Source organism: Balaenoptera acutorostrata, chromosome X (assembly GCF_949987535.1).
Source record: "Balaenoptera acutorostrata chromosome X, mBalAcu1.1, whole genome shotgun sequence".
Classification (NCBI taxonomy): Eukaryota; Metazoa; Chordata; class Mammalia; order Artiodactyla; family Balaenopteridae; genus Balaenoptera; species Balaenoptera acutorostrata.
Genome location: NC_080085.1, coordinates 18256837 through 18273802, shown reverse-complemented (window position 1 = coordinate 18273802; position 16966 = coordinate 18256837). Strand labels below are relative to the sequence as shown.

The following is a 16966-nucleotide window of genomic DNA, read 5'->3' as shown; positions in this document are numbered from 1 at the left end:
CTTACCATCTCTTACTTCGATCCTTAAATCTCCATTTGTTTCTGATCAATTTCATTTTTGTATTGTTTAAAAGCTATGTCAGTATTAAATGGATGTTGTATTAACATGTTTAAACTACACAGTATAATGAAATATAAGGTGAGCCTGCAAGTGTTCTTGCAATTTAGAATGCAGTTTAGATAAGGACTAGTAGATCTGAGACTATGAAAGACACAGCTCTCTGGGAAAACTTGAAATTTTAACAGCAAAAGGACAGCTCTTTCCTAGCGAGAAGATAACTGGTAACCACTTGTATAAAGGGGATTCTTCTGCTATTTTTGCAATATAAATACCAAAGGATTTTAAATTCTATTTATCTTTAGTTCTAAAAGCAGAAGGAAATTTTTAAATTTTAAATTAAAGCCTAGTAAATAATATGTCTTTAGTAAAGTTAAAGGGAACATAAAATGGCAATGGGTATTATAACTGATCCTCTGGATTCTGTTTATACTACCCAAAATGGTGACAAAGGATTTGTGACTGAATAGCAGTTAACAGAGAGGGCTAGCTGTGACTTAAGAAACTTTTAAAACAGAAGAGTGTCATGGGCTGGATTTAATGGTATTGTCTTATTTTTTCTCTCCAGTTGTTTACATTAATTTCAAATATGAATTAATATAATTATAGAGCATATTCTCAGGAAGAAATGGGACGTTTTCATACTCTGTTCTGTATACATACTATATTTTATATAGGTTTGCATATAGTGTATGGCTGGTTCACTCAAATCTAAAAGTTCTTAAGGGGAAAAAAGATCTGAACATAGCACGTTTAGTATAAAATAAACAGCGGTTTTTAAAAAGTCATAAAAGCAACATTTTAGTCATCGTGAAGATTCGAAAAACAGCAACCCTACATTAATATACTAACCAATTAGCAGATAGCATTATTTCATTATCTCTGAACAGCATTCTTTCATTGTCACTGAATTTATCAGATACTTTTTAGATTAATATGTGAAGTTTTAGCTTTTGTATTTTAAAAAGGAAATGTAGAAAGCATTCTAAGTACAAACAATAGTGAAAAGCTAAGGAGTAGGTAAGAAGTCTTAAGTTAGCCTCTTAGCCTCAGAGGACACTCAGCCAGACATGATTGAGCTACTTAAAGTATTTTTATTTATGTTTTTCTAAATAAGTGGAATACTGGCTATTCTTCTGAGTATATTGGAGGAAATGAATGGAAATATCTTTAGATTTAAAATCAGACATTCATTTGACGTAGGAAAGAACCTCAGGTTCATAAGCTTAACAAAAGGTTTTACAAAAGGAAATTTCTACTTTCAGATATACACATACATAAAAGGGACAAGAGTATAAAACCAAGATAAACTGAGGAAATAATAAACAGATGAATATGCATTTTAAGATGGCAAGAATGATGTGAAAGCTACAATTTAAGTATAGCTTAAATAATCCAGGTTTCTTATCAGTAACATGGAAAACAGTAACAAAAGTTTAATTTTGATAAATAGTGTATACATATTAAAATAGTTATTGATATAAATAATAGTTCAATTAAAATAGTCTAGAGGACAGAGCATATTTTTATTTTATTGTTTGGTTTATATATTAGTATAATTCAGTATTATAAATCATGCAACTCTGTGCCAACTGAGCATGATATTTGCATCATATTTGGTGAACAAGAGAGGCTTTGTTTTTATAAAATAGTGCAAATTTATTCCATATTAAACAGTGAGAACTCTAAATTATATAAGCCTCATTCAGAAATACAGTATTTGTAGTACTTGCCAGATCTCTGTTGAGCTAGCAATTTTGCATTTCTAATTATAATGGTACCCTAAACCTACTGTATAGCACAGGGAGCTCCACTCAATGTTCTATTATAACCTAAATGGGAAAAAGAATAGATAAATGTATAACTGAATCACTTTGCTGTACATCTGAAACTAACACAACATTGTAAATCAACCATACTGTAACATAAAATAAAAATTTAAAAAAAAGACACAAGAGTGACCAATCACAGGTAAATTTGAAAGAGTAAAATTCATAAAGAGAATTTAAATTGATATTAAAAAGTATTAATCTACATACATATTCCCCAACACAGGAAGAATTTATTGCTCATATGAGTAAAGAGAATTGAATAGAAACAATTTTTTAAACTTAAAAAACTAATACAACAGAATAAAATTTCAACTTTAAACCCATGTAAAAATTATATTTGTATACAGCAAAGATTAAAGAGTTTCCAATAGCTTCAGAAAGCAACTGTATTTGCAAATAAATAATAAAGGTCATATGAACTTTGTTCCAACAAGGCCTGGAAAACTCTGCAATCCCTTTAGGTTTCAAACTCTGATGGTGGGGAAAAAACATAACAAAACAATTAGCAAAATGGAAAGAAATCACCACCACCACTGCTTCATTAAGCCATTCATTCATTCAACAATCACTGAGTATCTGCTCCATGATTCAAATGCCACTGCTATGCTCAAGGATTTCTCAACCTGGGACAGTGTTTCCGGTGATGTATTTGGCTTTGTCCTTAACATCACTGACATTAACCATGCTGTCCTTGTGTTCCTGATCACAGAAAAGAAGCAATAACACTTTAAAATAATAGTCATCTAAGAATGATGAAGTCAGTACCAAACAGTGAGAGAACATCAGTCCCAAATGTGCACCTACATTGATGAGCAAGAAGTGGACCCATGACACTTCCAACTTACAACTACTTTCCTGAGACATCCTGGTCTGAATTAAAGCTGGGACAAGAGCTTCCATTGCTCCTCTGATTTCTGATAGGGAAACAGTCAGCTGGAAACCAGAACTGGATCTGGGAAAGTCTCCACCCTATTTGCCTGCTCTCTCAGGGGCAGGAAGCAGAGCCAGGCAGGCTTGCAGGGAGTCCCCAGACAGATGAGAGGAGTACTCACTTGTGGGCAAACTACTCTCCAGGCTCAAGATTAACAAGGGTCTGGACATATTAGTGGCTCGAATAAGATGTAGGTTATTAGGAAGATAATTTTATTTTACTTTAGATTCAAACAGCAAGAGTGAAGCTGTTCATTATGATTGGATGAGCTTCTGGAAAATCCAGGCACCATATATACAGCTTACGGGCAAATAGGGGAAAAACAGCAGAGACCTGGGAGCAATGTCTTTACATATAGTAGAGAAATTCAAAGCTGCCATATATGATTTTATGGAGAAAAGAGCTAATTGCATTGTACCAGCTATTAGTTTACTGGTTCTCAGCTCCAAATTCACCCTTCAGTGTCTGCTCTATGATGACAGGCAGGTCTCTTCAAATATTTCTACTTCACAGTAAGGACAATGTTAAGTTTGTGCCAGTAGAGGGTGCTGGAGGGATACTGCAGGGAGAAGGAGGCTTCTCTTCCCTTTGGGCAGTGTTTTGCTTTTTCTTGCTTCTGCTACAACGTCCATCAGTGACACATGTGTGTGGGGACATCCGTGATGCCCAGACTATGCAGTCCCTCAGTGACCTCACAGCGTCAGCCTGGGCTCAGTGACCACCATCCTGTGGCCCTCTCAGCCTCATACCCACGACAGCATCCCACTCTCTCTGTGAGCTCTCCTACCAGCATCACTTGCCTGTATCCTGGAAGGTTGTTTCCTGCTTGACTGGACCAGCTCTGGTTTAGGCAACTCAGTGAAGCCTCAACCTGACTGTTCTAATGATTTCTGACCCTCAGTGTGGGGGAAGGTGTCCACCTCAAGCTGTTCTTCCTTGGGTACTCTCCCCCAGTCCTAGGGCATGCTTTTAGAGTCTCTTTACATCTATATCGGTACTCTTCTATCGCAGTTTAGTTTAGATTAAACTTCCCTTGTTTAAGTTACCGTGTGATATCCATCTCCAGACTGATTCAATTACCTTTTTGAAGAAATCTTTACATTTACAGTGACAATAACTATAGTTTTAAAAAATCCATAGTGTCTTTGATCACATAAAGAATGGTCTTAGATTAAGATAGTCCTTCAATCTCTCTCTTTTATGTGGTCATACTGTTTTCTACTGATCTTGTGAGTTAGTCACCAAAGATTTATGGCATTTAGACCTTTGAAATCACAGACACTCCAATCCCCCAGAGTAATCAGAAAGGCTAATTTAGTTTGTTCACAGCTAGTAAGTGCCAGAATGGGGTCAGGGCACAAAATCTTTTTAACTCTCAAATTGCTGCTCTTTCTATTACATTACTCAGCCTCACTTGACTCAACAACTAAAATGAATACTCTTTGAGAGCGAGGATTGTACACTCAGAGTCAATCTGAATATGAAAGCATTTTACAATGCAAAATGTTTTCAGCAAATGTGATATTAGCAAAAATATCCATAATATACCAACTTACATACTGTCTATCCAAATCATAGACACAGTGAAAACAGATTATTTTGATTTTTTTATGTGTGGTTACATTCCCATTAGTATATACACATTTTTTTTTTTTGTCCCATAAAAGACAAACATCTTCTAACTCCATCATATTCTATCTGGATGCCTTCATTCCTGTACAAGACAACAGTTGTGGAGAACTTAATTTACAGTTAAAAAATTTACAAAGCGATAAAGCACCAAACTGCCAAAACCTGAAGATAATCTAATACGACACTCAAGAAATCAATGCCTATTTCAGTAATAGAGTTAGCGTGCTTCTTTAGATTGACCACAAAGACAGTGAAGGGGGCCAAAATAGAAGGGTCACATTAACTTTCAAAATAAAGAAGCATCCTAATGCTTTCTATCTACAAAACTCAGTATTAGAATTCATGTTTTAATGAGACTGACCATAATTTGTATGTTCAAATGCTACGGTTACAACCAAAATGTCAACCATACAAAAACATTCAGTTTGCAATGGCCCAAGATCACAGCTTTAAGAGAAGAGTCTATAATTGGCAAAGCTGCCATTTCAGCTTCAGGGACCAATATAAGATTATTTTTATAAAGTAATTAGACCACCACTGTTTTCAAGAAATCTCTAAAGATAAAATATTAATATGATGACTTTTATTTTATTATGGGGCATGCTGCTGCCCTAGTACTTACATCCGCAAGGTTTTGGGAGATTAGAAGAGGGAAACTATGCTTACATAAATGATATGATATAGATGGTGGGGCAAAGTCTAAAATGACCTTTTAATTTTCTCCTCCAGGCTCTTCTCTTAACCTAACTGTTGGTTCTATGTGGTTTTAGCCATTTCTAGTCTAGATAGCAGAGAAGGAACAATAATCTCAGCCCAAATGGAGCTTAGGAGTAAAGAACGCATACACTTATAGGAAGGAAAAAAGTACATACAAAATTTTCATGAAATAAAACAAATAGTTAACAAGCCAAAATAAGCCTAATTCATGATCAAACCTAAATAAGTAATGAAAAAAAATAGCTTGGAGAGAACAGAGAGGAGAGAGAAGAGAGAGCATTCATGAAAATACCCTGTAAACTGTAAAGTACTATACAACGAAAAGATAGTGTTAACACTAAAATAATAAAATAGGCATTTACTTCATTTATTCCTCTCATTATCTTTATAAAAACGATGAGGGTAAAATGCTAGCACAAAGCAAGTGCCATATACAAGATCACACTGTTGGTTAATGTAAAAGGTGTATTTGAGTTCAGTACAATCTGCTTTAAACAATGTGACTTTAATGATCAATGCCTAGCCTGGGATTTCCATGAGCTTATCAAAGCTGAGAAGTGTTCGCGGTTCACCAGCGAGAGCAGCAGAGCTGTGACAAGCAGAATAAGTCTGCTAAAGCACAAGGTCTGAAATGGCTTCTCAGGAATGCTTCTCTCTCCAGATTCAAAGATTGTAGTGAAAGGTGGGAGTAAGGAGAAAGTAGGGTACAGAACTGAAGAGAACTCCAGATTCCCTGCATCTGATTTCCTGTATAAAACAAGGATCTGTGCAGAGCAAAAACAGATGGGCTCCAGCATGCCAGGGAACGCGTAATCAGCGACAAAGCCTAACTGAGAAGGAAATATCAAATCAAGAGAGGTGAAATATATTCCTCTTTATCATCAGGTGACAAGCACTCAGATATATAGTACATTGATATCTGCATTTCCTTTCGTCCTTTACGGTCACACTCTGCCATCTGTTCCATTATATTTAACGGCAAGTTCCAAGGAAACCCAAGCTGTCCAGTCTCCTTTTATTCATTCTCACATTTCATATTAATAGACATCTCTGTCTACCACTGAAACCAACCAACCCTCTTTTCTACCCAGCTTTTTGGTCCTCAGAGTCTACTACTTTCTCATAAACAACTCTCTCCAATTTTAAAGATAAAAAAGCTGAACAGGAAATGTAACCTATGGATTGTCCAAGCTTCTTTTGACTATTTCACTATGTAGAGAATAAAACTACCCATTCAAGGCCATCAGGATTATAAACATAATAAATATTTACTTTTATAAAGAAAAATTATAAAAGTAACATAAACTAACTGAAGAAACTTGGGAGGACACTTGAAATGAACAAACAAAAAAAATCAGCTATCATCTTACCAAATAAACACAGTAAATATTAATATAGAATATTTTCTTTTTCAATTTTCAATGGTGATTTATTCTGTGTTTATAATGCTTTGAATCTGGTTTTTACTTATCATTTAGAATGTTTCCATTAATATTGTCACAAAATATTTTTGGTATATTCATAAATTTATGGATAATTTATTCATAAATCATATATTCACAAATACAACTTCAAATAGTATGAATATTTAATCCTGTGAATGCACCATAGTTTACTGAAGCATTAACCTATTATTGCCTATTTTTCATTATTACATATAATTCTGCTATAAACTCTTTCTACAGAAAACGTTATTGCGTTTTAGAATTTATTTTTAGACTAGATTCCCAAGATAGTATAGGAATATGGACTCTGGGGCCAGACCAACTGTGTCACTTGGCAAAAGTCATCTAACCTCTTTATGCTTCCATTTCCTCATCTGTAAAATGGAGATGACAGTAATAATACCTACCTCATAAGGTTGTTATGAGGACCAAATGAGTTAGTTTATACCGAGCATTTAAAATAGTGCCTAAGGCATATGTTAAACACTACATAAATGTTAGTACAGTATTAATGTTTTTGAGCCTTGAAATTGACTAAAACTTAAAAAGGTTTTATGAACATACATGCCTAGCAAGACGGTGTGTCCATTCTAATTTCATCAGATTCTCACCAGCATTTGGATATTTTTAGTGTGTGGTAGTGTGTGTATGTGTGTGTGTATTTGTGTTTATGAATTGATAGGTGAAAATTTGTATTTCATTAGTTTTACAGGAAATCCTTGTTTTCTGAGGATAACTGCCACTGGAAAGTAATGGTAGTCTTCGTGGTTTAATTTAGAAATACAGAGCTTGTCTCTTCAAAAAATAAATAAATTCAATGATATTTGCATTATATTTTTGATTTATCATTAAAAACCCTCATTTAAAAAATAGTAGTTAGAACTCATATACTTTTTTATTCCTCTCCATCTGTTATAGACTCAAAGTTTGTATCCCCCCCCCCCCAAATTCATATGCTGAAACCTAATCCCCAGTGTGATGGTATCTGGAAGTGGAGCCTTTGAGAGGTAATTGGGTCATGAGTTTGGAGCCTTCTTGAATGGGATTAGAGTCATTATAAAAGAAACCCCACAGAGCTCCCCTTGCCTCTTCCACCATGTGAAGACCCTCTATGAATCAGGGAACAGGCCCTCACTAGACACCAAATCTACTGGTGCCCTGATCTTGGACTGCCTAGCCTCCAGAAGAGTGAAAAATGTTTGTTGTTTAAGCCACCCAGTCTATTGTATTTTTTAAAGCAGCAGGAATGAACTAAGACACCATCTCATCTGGTTTTGTTGTTCACCTTCAGGCCTTTGCTACCACAACCTTCCTATCCTGGAATTCAACTTTTGTTTCATTTATTTGGTAAACATATTCAAGTATACTTTTCAAAATGGTCCTTTAGTGATCTTGCTGATCTAAAAATATCTTTTATTACTTTCACTTATGAATGATAATTTAGTTAGATATAAACAGTTTTGCTTCAAAGGCTTATGGATTTTGTTCCATTGTCTTCTGGCAGTTAGGGTTTCAGAGTAAATATGTGAATACACTCTAAAATTTGTTTCTTTGAAGTCAAAACCTCACATCTCTCTCTTGCCACTGGTTGAATGAATGTAAAGTTGCTTCTTGCCATAGAAATTGTAAAATGTTACAGAAAATATCGTGAAATTGTTCTTTTTTTAAATTGAAGTATAGTTGATTTACAATGATGTGTTAGTTTCAGGTGTACAGCAAAGTGATTCAGCTATACACACATTTTTTTTTTTTTTTAACAAATAAGGCTTTTTTTTTTTTTAATTTTATTTATTTATTTATTTATTTATTTATTTTTGACTGTGCTGGGTCTTCGGTTCGTGCGAGGGCTTTCTCTAGTTGCGGCAAGTGGGGGCCACTCTTCATCGCGGTGCGGGGACCGCTCTTCATCGCGGTGCGCGGGCCTTTTATCGCGGCCCCTCCCGTTTCGGGGCACAGGCTCCAGACGCGCAGGCTCAGCAGCTGTGGCTCACGGGCCCAGCTGCTCCGTGGCATGTGGGATCTTCCCAGGCCAGGGCTCGAACCCGTGTCTCCTGCATTAGCAGGCAGATTCTCAACCACTGCGCCACCAGGGAAGCCCTATACACACATTTATATCTATTTTTTTTCAGATTCTTTTCCCTTATAGGTTATTACAAAATATTGAGTATAGTTCCCTGTGCTATACAGGAGGTCATTGTTGGTTATCTATTTTATATACAGTAGTGTGTATATGTTAATCCCAAACTCCTAATTTATCCTTCCCCCCACCTTTCCCCTTTGGTAACCATAAGTTTGTTTTCTATGTCTGTGGTTCTATTTATGTTTTGTATATAAGTTCATTTGTGTTGAAACTGTTATCTTTCCAACACATTTTCTGACTTTGTTGAGTAATCCAAATTTCCCTACTTCTATTTCTAAATTATTCTATTATATCTTTGTTTCCTATTACTTTCTTTCTTAGAAACTAACACTTAATTGAAGGTGGGTTAACCATAATCTACACTCTAGAGCTATTATCTTCTCTCATTTTTTGTCTTTTCATTAATTTACTAAATATCTGAGCATCATTAAAGTTTATCTTGTGTCTCACTGTTTCAATTTTCTTCAATATCCAGTCTGCTTTTTGCTGCTTTCAGCATGGTTTAATTTCTTTTTCCATGTTCTGAGTTTTAGAGACTGTTTTCTTAGTCCATATTATGCTCAGTTTATAGTGGCCTTACCTTCTTTATAGTATGGTATTCTATTTTTAATAAAACAATGTTCTTTTAGTTCTCATTGAGAACATTAAATAGATGTTCTTAATAAACTTACTTCATGGGGAAAGATTTTCTTCTAATATATGAGAGAATACTTCCTCTTCTCTTTCCCATTCTTTTTCTTTACTCAACTTTAAATAGAGATCTATGTCAGGAAAAGACACACCTCACAACTTTCCTGAGCTATCTCAGTTTGCCCAGGTATTGAAGAACACTCTGATGCTTGTATTGCCTCTGGAATTCCTAGGATAGAGCAGGTTTTCATAAGTGATAAGTTCTCCTTCCTCTTGACAAATGCCTCCCTTACCCTCCAGACAAAATAAAGATATTGGGTCTGGTCTGAGGCAGTTTATGTTCTAGTGCATATCTCAAGCTACTGTAATCTCTACTAGGTTATATGAGTACACATACTCACGTTACATATTAAGAACAAAGTCTCTTACAAATATTGAATCATTATGTTGTATACCTGGAACTAACATAATTTTATCTCAGTAATTTTTTTTTAATTGTTAAAATTTACCTTAAAAAAAGAACAAAAGCTCAAAAAATGTTAAATCACTTGACTAAGGTCACTGAGATAGAAAGTGATAGAACTAGGATTCAGACACAGATTTTTAGACTCCAAGTGATTTCTTCTATATTACAGGAAACCTAGAAAGAGACTTTTCCAAAAATTTTGTTTTAAAGAAAGTATTCCATTGTAAAGTTAACTATGCTTCAAAAATAAATAGATAAATAAATAAAAATAAAGTATCCCAGTATTACATGCCAAGTGTAATACTATATTATTTTATTATTTTTAAAAAATAATTCTTACTGTGAGAAAAGTAATATACAAGTATACAACCTTCTAGTGAAGGCTGGGCCATCCTTGCATAAAAAGGCCAGGAAGGCCAGTGGAATAATAATATGAAAACACAAGTGCTTTCTGAGCTGAATTGATTGGTTAATGCCATCCACTGTCTCAATCATTATCAGACAAGATCTTTAAATTCTCACTAGCTGAAACGCAAAATTGCTGAAGTAAATATATTGCATTCATTTCTAAACCTCTTCAATGTTATTAATGTTGTCACTCATCTCTAATAGAGGTGAAGTTATTAGGGCAGATGAGCATCAACCACGAAACGGATTAACAAAGAAAAGCAGCAGCAAGGGCTTCCCTGGTGGCGCAGTGGTTAAGAATCTGCCTGCCAATGCAGGGGACACGGGTTCGAGCCCTGGTCCGGGAAGATCCCACATGCTGTGGAGCAACTAAGCCTGTGCGCCACTACTGAGCCTGTGCTCTAGGGCCTGCGAGCCGCAACTACTGAGCCCGCACGCCACAACTACTGAAGCCCACGCGCCTAGAGCCTGTGCTCCGCAACAAGAGAAGCCTGTGCGCCTCAACGAAGAGTAGCCTCTGCTCGTCACAACTAGAGAAAGCCCGTGCGCAGCAGTGAAGACCCAATGCAGCCAAAAGTAAATAAATACAATAAATAAATTTATTTTAAAAAAAAGAAAAGCAGCAAACTTCATTAAGAAGAAAGAAGATGCCTTTCTACAAAGTATAATGTACTCATACTCAATATTTCTAGTAGTAAAATAAAATACATGCAAAGTCATGAATTGATTCAATAAATATGGCCAAGCTAAAATTTAGAAGGTTGGTGAACACAGAATCAGAGTAAAGGCAGTTTGATTATTTTATGAAGTACTTCATCCAAATGACAACAGAGGTAAATTATCTCTGTTATACAACCAAATACTTTTCTCTGATCTCTTTTTGTCACAGGTCAAGAGTGAAAAATTCTTATTTCAAATTTCCTTTTCTCTAGATTCTTTATTTTATTGCATTTTAACCTTGCTACATACTACAATCTTAAAGTACTGTGTCACATTTTTCTATTAAGTTACAATAGAATGGTTATAACTAATATAACCTGTTATGTTTTGATTTTTTTGTACTTTTCCTATAAAATATACAGGGCTCACTTTTTTATAGGCTGTAGCTTTTTACTTAATAGCTAGTTAAACAAAGGAATACATATTTTGTAATGAAGGTGAAAATAAATCCAAGTATACTTACCACATGAAGAATTTTATTCTCTGTTTCATATACAGTACAATCCTAAAAAAAAGAAACATATACATTAATTTTAAAAAATCAAGCATTCCTTTTAACTAATATATTCACATTTGTTAGCTCTGATGGTCAGTTACAGGGATATTTTAATTTTTGCTTAACTGTGTTTTCTAATTTTACTAATTTTAAACACACATAATAAAGGACAATATACATTGAATAGATATAAAAACAAATATTGGAAAAATTACTATAATCATTTCCTGTCTAAACTTTTACATGTGATAAATGTATTTTGTTGAAATATTTCCAACATTTCAAATACTGATTTGTCTTTTTATCTGCAATTGCTAGACTTACAATAAGCAGTACTATAGCAAAATGATCTTTGCTTAGAAACTTCGTGTTTCTATGGTTCACTTTACTCAAGGAATTTATAAAATGGGCATGATATTATAAGTAAACCAATAAGGATGTGTGAGAATCAAATGAGGAAATGAAATAAATGGCTTAGCACTATCTGGCATACAGTAAATGATAAATACATTTTAACTATGAATTATTGTTGCTCTGTATCATTTAAAAATTTTAAACTAATTAGTTTTATGTTAAAATATAAAGTTAACAAGTTATTATTTGGCTATCTAACTTTGAAAAAAATATCCATATTCCACAATACTGCATATTTCGAGGAATGAGAATCCACGTCATTTTTTCCCCTGAATTTAATTTTGACAAAAAGGAATCTTACTCAACATAGCTTTTGGTAATGCCACTTCACCACAATACCTTGTCAGAAGAAGTACATATTCTTATTGGGCCAAAATTTTTTTTTTTTTAAAGGATTTTCTTATTTATTTATTTATTTATTTATTTATTTTTGGCTGTGTTGGGTCTTCGGTTCGTGCGAGGGCTTTCTCCAGTTGCGGCAAGCGGGGGCCACTCTTCATCGCGGTGCGGGGACCGCTCTTCATCGCGGTGCGCGGGCCTTTCTCTATCGCGGCCCCTCCCGTCACGGGGCACAGGCTCCAGACGCGCAGGCTCAGCAACTGTGGCTCACGGGCCCAGCCGCTCCGCGGCATGCGGGATCTTCCCAGACCAGGGCTCGAACCCGTGTCCCCTGCATTAGCAGGCAGATTCTCAACCACTGCGCCACCAGGGAAGCCCCTGGGCCAAAATTTTTAAAGTTAAATTTGGGCTAATTCATTTCACAAACTAATAGAAATACTTAAGGATTGGGCCTTGCCATTCTGTGCCAAAGGAGAAGTTTGTTACAAACACCATCATATCTGTGTCTATATACTCATATAAAGTCAACTCTTAATAATTAACTATGAGTTATGTGTACAGAGGAGCCAAGGTGTAGATAAAACATTTATATTTGGAAAGTGCATTTGTACTTACATCTGAATTTGGAAGAGTCCAATTTTACAGAATTAACTTCAAACACAATTACACTGGGAAGAGACGATTTGGGAAAAGCTGGGAAGTTGCCCAGTTTCCCCATGCTGCCTCTACAGCTAGCTTCAGCTGTAATGGATGCAAGTTTCATTAATTACCTACCTTCCTAGAATCGGAGGATATGATTAAATGTTCAAACTTCAAAAGGATTCTTCTCAAGGAAAAAAGTAAATATGATCTAAATGAATATTCTGCTAGTGACAGAATAATCACACAGAGTTAACTATTTCAAGTCTCTTTAAAATATACTCTACTTGTACATCCCTAGTATGATATAAGAAAAAGAACTGTTAACCAAAATCTTATACTATTTTCAGTAACCATATTGTTGGTAGTAGTGTTGTTATTCTGTTATTGTTTTGTTGAAACTGTTGTGTGTGTTTTTACAGGATGAAGCAATTGAACAATTATATGACAGTATCATTCTATCACTCTTGGTGACATTGGTAAGTAATTTTAGCATGGGAGAAAGCAGATACATATATAAGAAGTTAGGTAAAAACCTTAGAGTCTCTTGATGTATTATGTATGTATGTATGCTTCTCTTAGTTCTGTCCACTGAAAAAGCGTAGAAACAATGACCAATTTAGTAATAAATGAACTCCCCACAATTGGTGGTCTTCAAATACCATTTCCCAAGCCTTCTTGGAAAATGGCTAATACCAGATCTGGGATAGGAACTGTACAAGAGGAGCACGGATTATACTGTGACACAAGATAGAAAGAAGCTATTAAAGACTACAAGGATTGTGTCAGTAGGACTCAGAAGCCAACATGAAGACATTCTCACTGGCCAGAGATGGAGCAATTCGAGCATCTAAAAGGATAACTGTAATGGATGGAAACAGTAAATATTACTAAATATTAAGTATATTAATATGTTTGAAGCTAAATTTTAAATATACTAAATGTATCTAAATATATTTAGTAACAGTTTAATAATATTGAATATATTAAACCAATTGGATAATGTATAATAGATGTACTTCTCTTGATTCAGCAAATATTAATCATCTGTGTTAAGGATGTAAGGATGAATAAAACATGGCTTAGAGAAGTGCAGTTTAAGGAGATAGGCATTCACACAAATAAGTTAAAATATGTAGAATTCTACAGTCTTCATGCAGTTTTAAGTTTTAATAACTTTAGAAGTATAAATGCCATGAAGTTACACAAATCAACATATGAAAGGTCAATTATTTAAAATTTAAAAATATTAATATATTTCTTATTAAAATTCAACAAAACCACTGTGTTGGGCTATACATTGTGCAAGTCAAATTTCAAACTTTGTAAAAACTTTCATCAGCTGCTCCTCCTCAGTGACTAAAAGGATTACATTTGTGATCCTGGCCTTAGTATTATTCAAAGAATGAAGTACTGATGCATACTTCACAATTTTGAGATGACCCCACAAGATAAAGTCTAAGGGAGCTACATCAGGTGACTAAGGTGGCCGAGTATTTCCATGGGTCTAAAAAACTGTCACATACAAATATTAAAATTAAAAACTTACCATTTGAAATAAAACTAAATGATTGTAAAAGAAATTGAAATAATTAAAATTCAAATGATGTTTGTACCATATTTATATATGTGAAGTTATTAAAGCTTAAATATGCACTAAGACTTTTGGGACACCAATAATTACTATAATAAAGGCAGGATCATGGGGCTGGGGAAACAGAGGAGGAAACAACTTTAACTTTGCCTTAAAATAAAAAATCAGGAAAGGTGGCTTTTAATTGGGTCTTAGAAAAAGTACGTCTTTTAGGCAAAGAAAATAAAGGCATTACTGCAAAAGCAATGAAAGTACACCCAAACACAGTTAAGCTACTGCAGTGATTTTTCAGATTTTACTTCTGTATACATGTGAGAATCACTTAGGGAGTGGGTTAAAATGCTGATCCCCAGGTCCATCCCCAGAAATAGAGATTCAGTAGATCCAGAGTACGGGTCCTCAAGATGATTTTGATAAAGATAATATTTTGAGAAACACGTATTCTATTTTATAGGATATCATGTGATAGAAGAATACCAAACCAAATCAAACCAAAAATGATCAAATATATAGAATCCATAAAACAGTAAACTGATTTAAAAACAGTATCTGCTAGCTCACTCTAAACAGTTCTCAGCTTCTCAGAGCTTTGTGTTTTGGTTACACGTTCCCCCAATTTATTGATTGGTTTTTCTTTTTTCCTGCTAGTAAACTTATTTCTCTTTAAATAGCTTACTACTTTGAATGCTGCTTCTACTTGTCTGTATCTCTACCTTCTTTCAGCCAGAATGCCTCTTCATTATTGAAAGCCAAAGGCTTTCACAAAGGTTGAGACACAGCATAATAAAAACAAAACAATAAAGCAGAACAACACAAAAAGCACATATTAACCTGCTGCTTTATATTAGGGAGAAGAACAGAAACTAAATTACTATGTTCTATTTAGTTAAGCTATAATTTCTTGGAGTTCATTTTATCATGCTAAATATTTAAACAGCCCTAGGTACTTTGAGGGAGTCATCTTATCAGTAAGTTATTTTATTTCCATCAAATTGTGATTTTAAAGTATTTGCTTCTGAAGTGTGGGTTTTGTTACCACTTAGGGCCAAATCTTTTCCCATAAGGTCATACCCCCAAGTTTTAAAAATAAAATCGCACTGCATATAGGGAAATCTCCATTTTATGAACTTATTCATACTATGGAAAGGTACACTTCTGACGTTCTAGTTATTTTTAGGTTACGATTAAATTTAGATTTTTTTTTTTTAATTATTTATTTATTTATGGCTGTGTTGGGTCTTCGTTTCTGTGTGAGGGCTTTCTCTAGTTGCGGCAAGCGGGGGCCACTCTTCATCGCGGTGCGCGGGCCTCTCACTATCACGGCCTCTTTTGTTGCGGAGCACAGGCTCCAGACGCGCAGGCTCAGTAGTTGTGGCTCACGGGCCTAGTTGCTCCGCGGCATGTGGGATCTTCCCAGACCAGGGCTCGAACCCGCGTCCCCTGCATTAGCAGGCAGATTCTCAACCACTGCGCCACCAGGGAAGCCCTAAATTTAGATTTTTAAAATTGGATTTAGAGCTATGCCACTATATACTCCCAGGAATTTTCTTCAGTAGCTCATGCTGTCTTTTACTGTACATGCAAAATAACACTTGCATTTCTTCTTTATCCTTTTTACATATAATGCTTATACAAACCATGTGATGTACATTTAAATGCCCCAAATTCCTAATATGACAATATTCATAAAAAAGAGGAGTGTTTCTTCAATTTTGATCCCTTTTTTTCTTAGCAAAATAAGATCACCCACACAGGATCATAATCAGTTACCCTTTCTGTGAAACAATGATCCAGTTGCTATACTGAGCAGAATACATAAAAAAATTCCATCCTATATTTTACCATAAATGTTGAATACTTTGTCACCTGGGGATTAGGATGCTCAGTACAAGTAATATTTCTCATCAACCGTGTATTATAGATAGTCACAAGAACAGTACATAGGTTATTAATATTGAATACATAAAGAGAGAGTGAAGAGAAATAGTGTATGTCTCTAATGTTATACACTATTCCATGGAACTTTATAACTATAAATGCTATAAATTTTCATCTGTATCTTTTTAGTACATATATTATAGTACACTTATACAAATAATATAAAAAATATTGCTTTGCTTACAAGTAATATTTAAATAATCCATCTATGCAATCCTTTGATAATGGTACTTGCATAATGAATATTTCACATATTCTATTATTAAGGTATCAAAATTTCTTCATATGCTGCTTCAGTGATTAATTCACGTAATAAGTTAGTGTTATACTCTTATTCATTCATTCATTCACTCAAGTCACAATACCATTCACCAAAAAGGTTTTTTTTTTTTTTTTTTTTGGCATCTTCTAAATGCAATTCACTGTCAGGGACTATTGGGTGATCAAAGATAAATTAAACTTGGTCCTTGGCCATTATTTCATTATTTAGTAGAGAAGTAGGTGAAACTATTCAAATAATAATACAAGGTAAACGAGATAAATGCTAACAGAAGATCCCATAAAAAAG

General features: G+C 34.6%; 1 protein-coding gene across 5 annotated transcripts in view; it reads right to left on the bottom strand.

Annotated features, from left to right (window-relative positions):
• Window positions 1–16966, bottom strand: part of CNKSR2 (connector enhancer of kinase suppressor of Ras 2) — a 263361-nt gene that overhangs the window by 153340 nt on the left and 93055 nt on the right. For all 5 annotated transcript variants that reach the window (XM_057538225.1, XM_057538222.1, XM_057538223.1 and 2 more), the window contains exon 5: window positions 11442–11483. In XM_057538225.1, the coding sequence (XP_057394208.1) occupies window positions 11442–11483 (42 nt within the window). The remainder of the gene's footprint in view (window positions 1–11441; window positions 11484–16966) is intronic.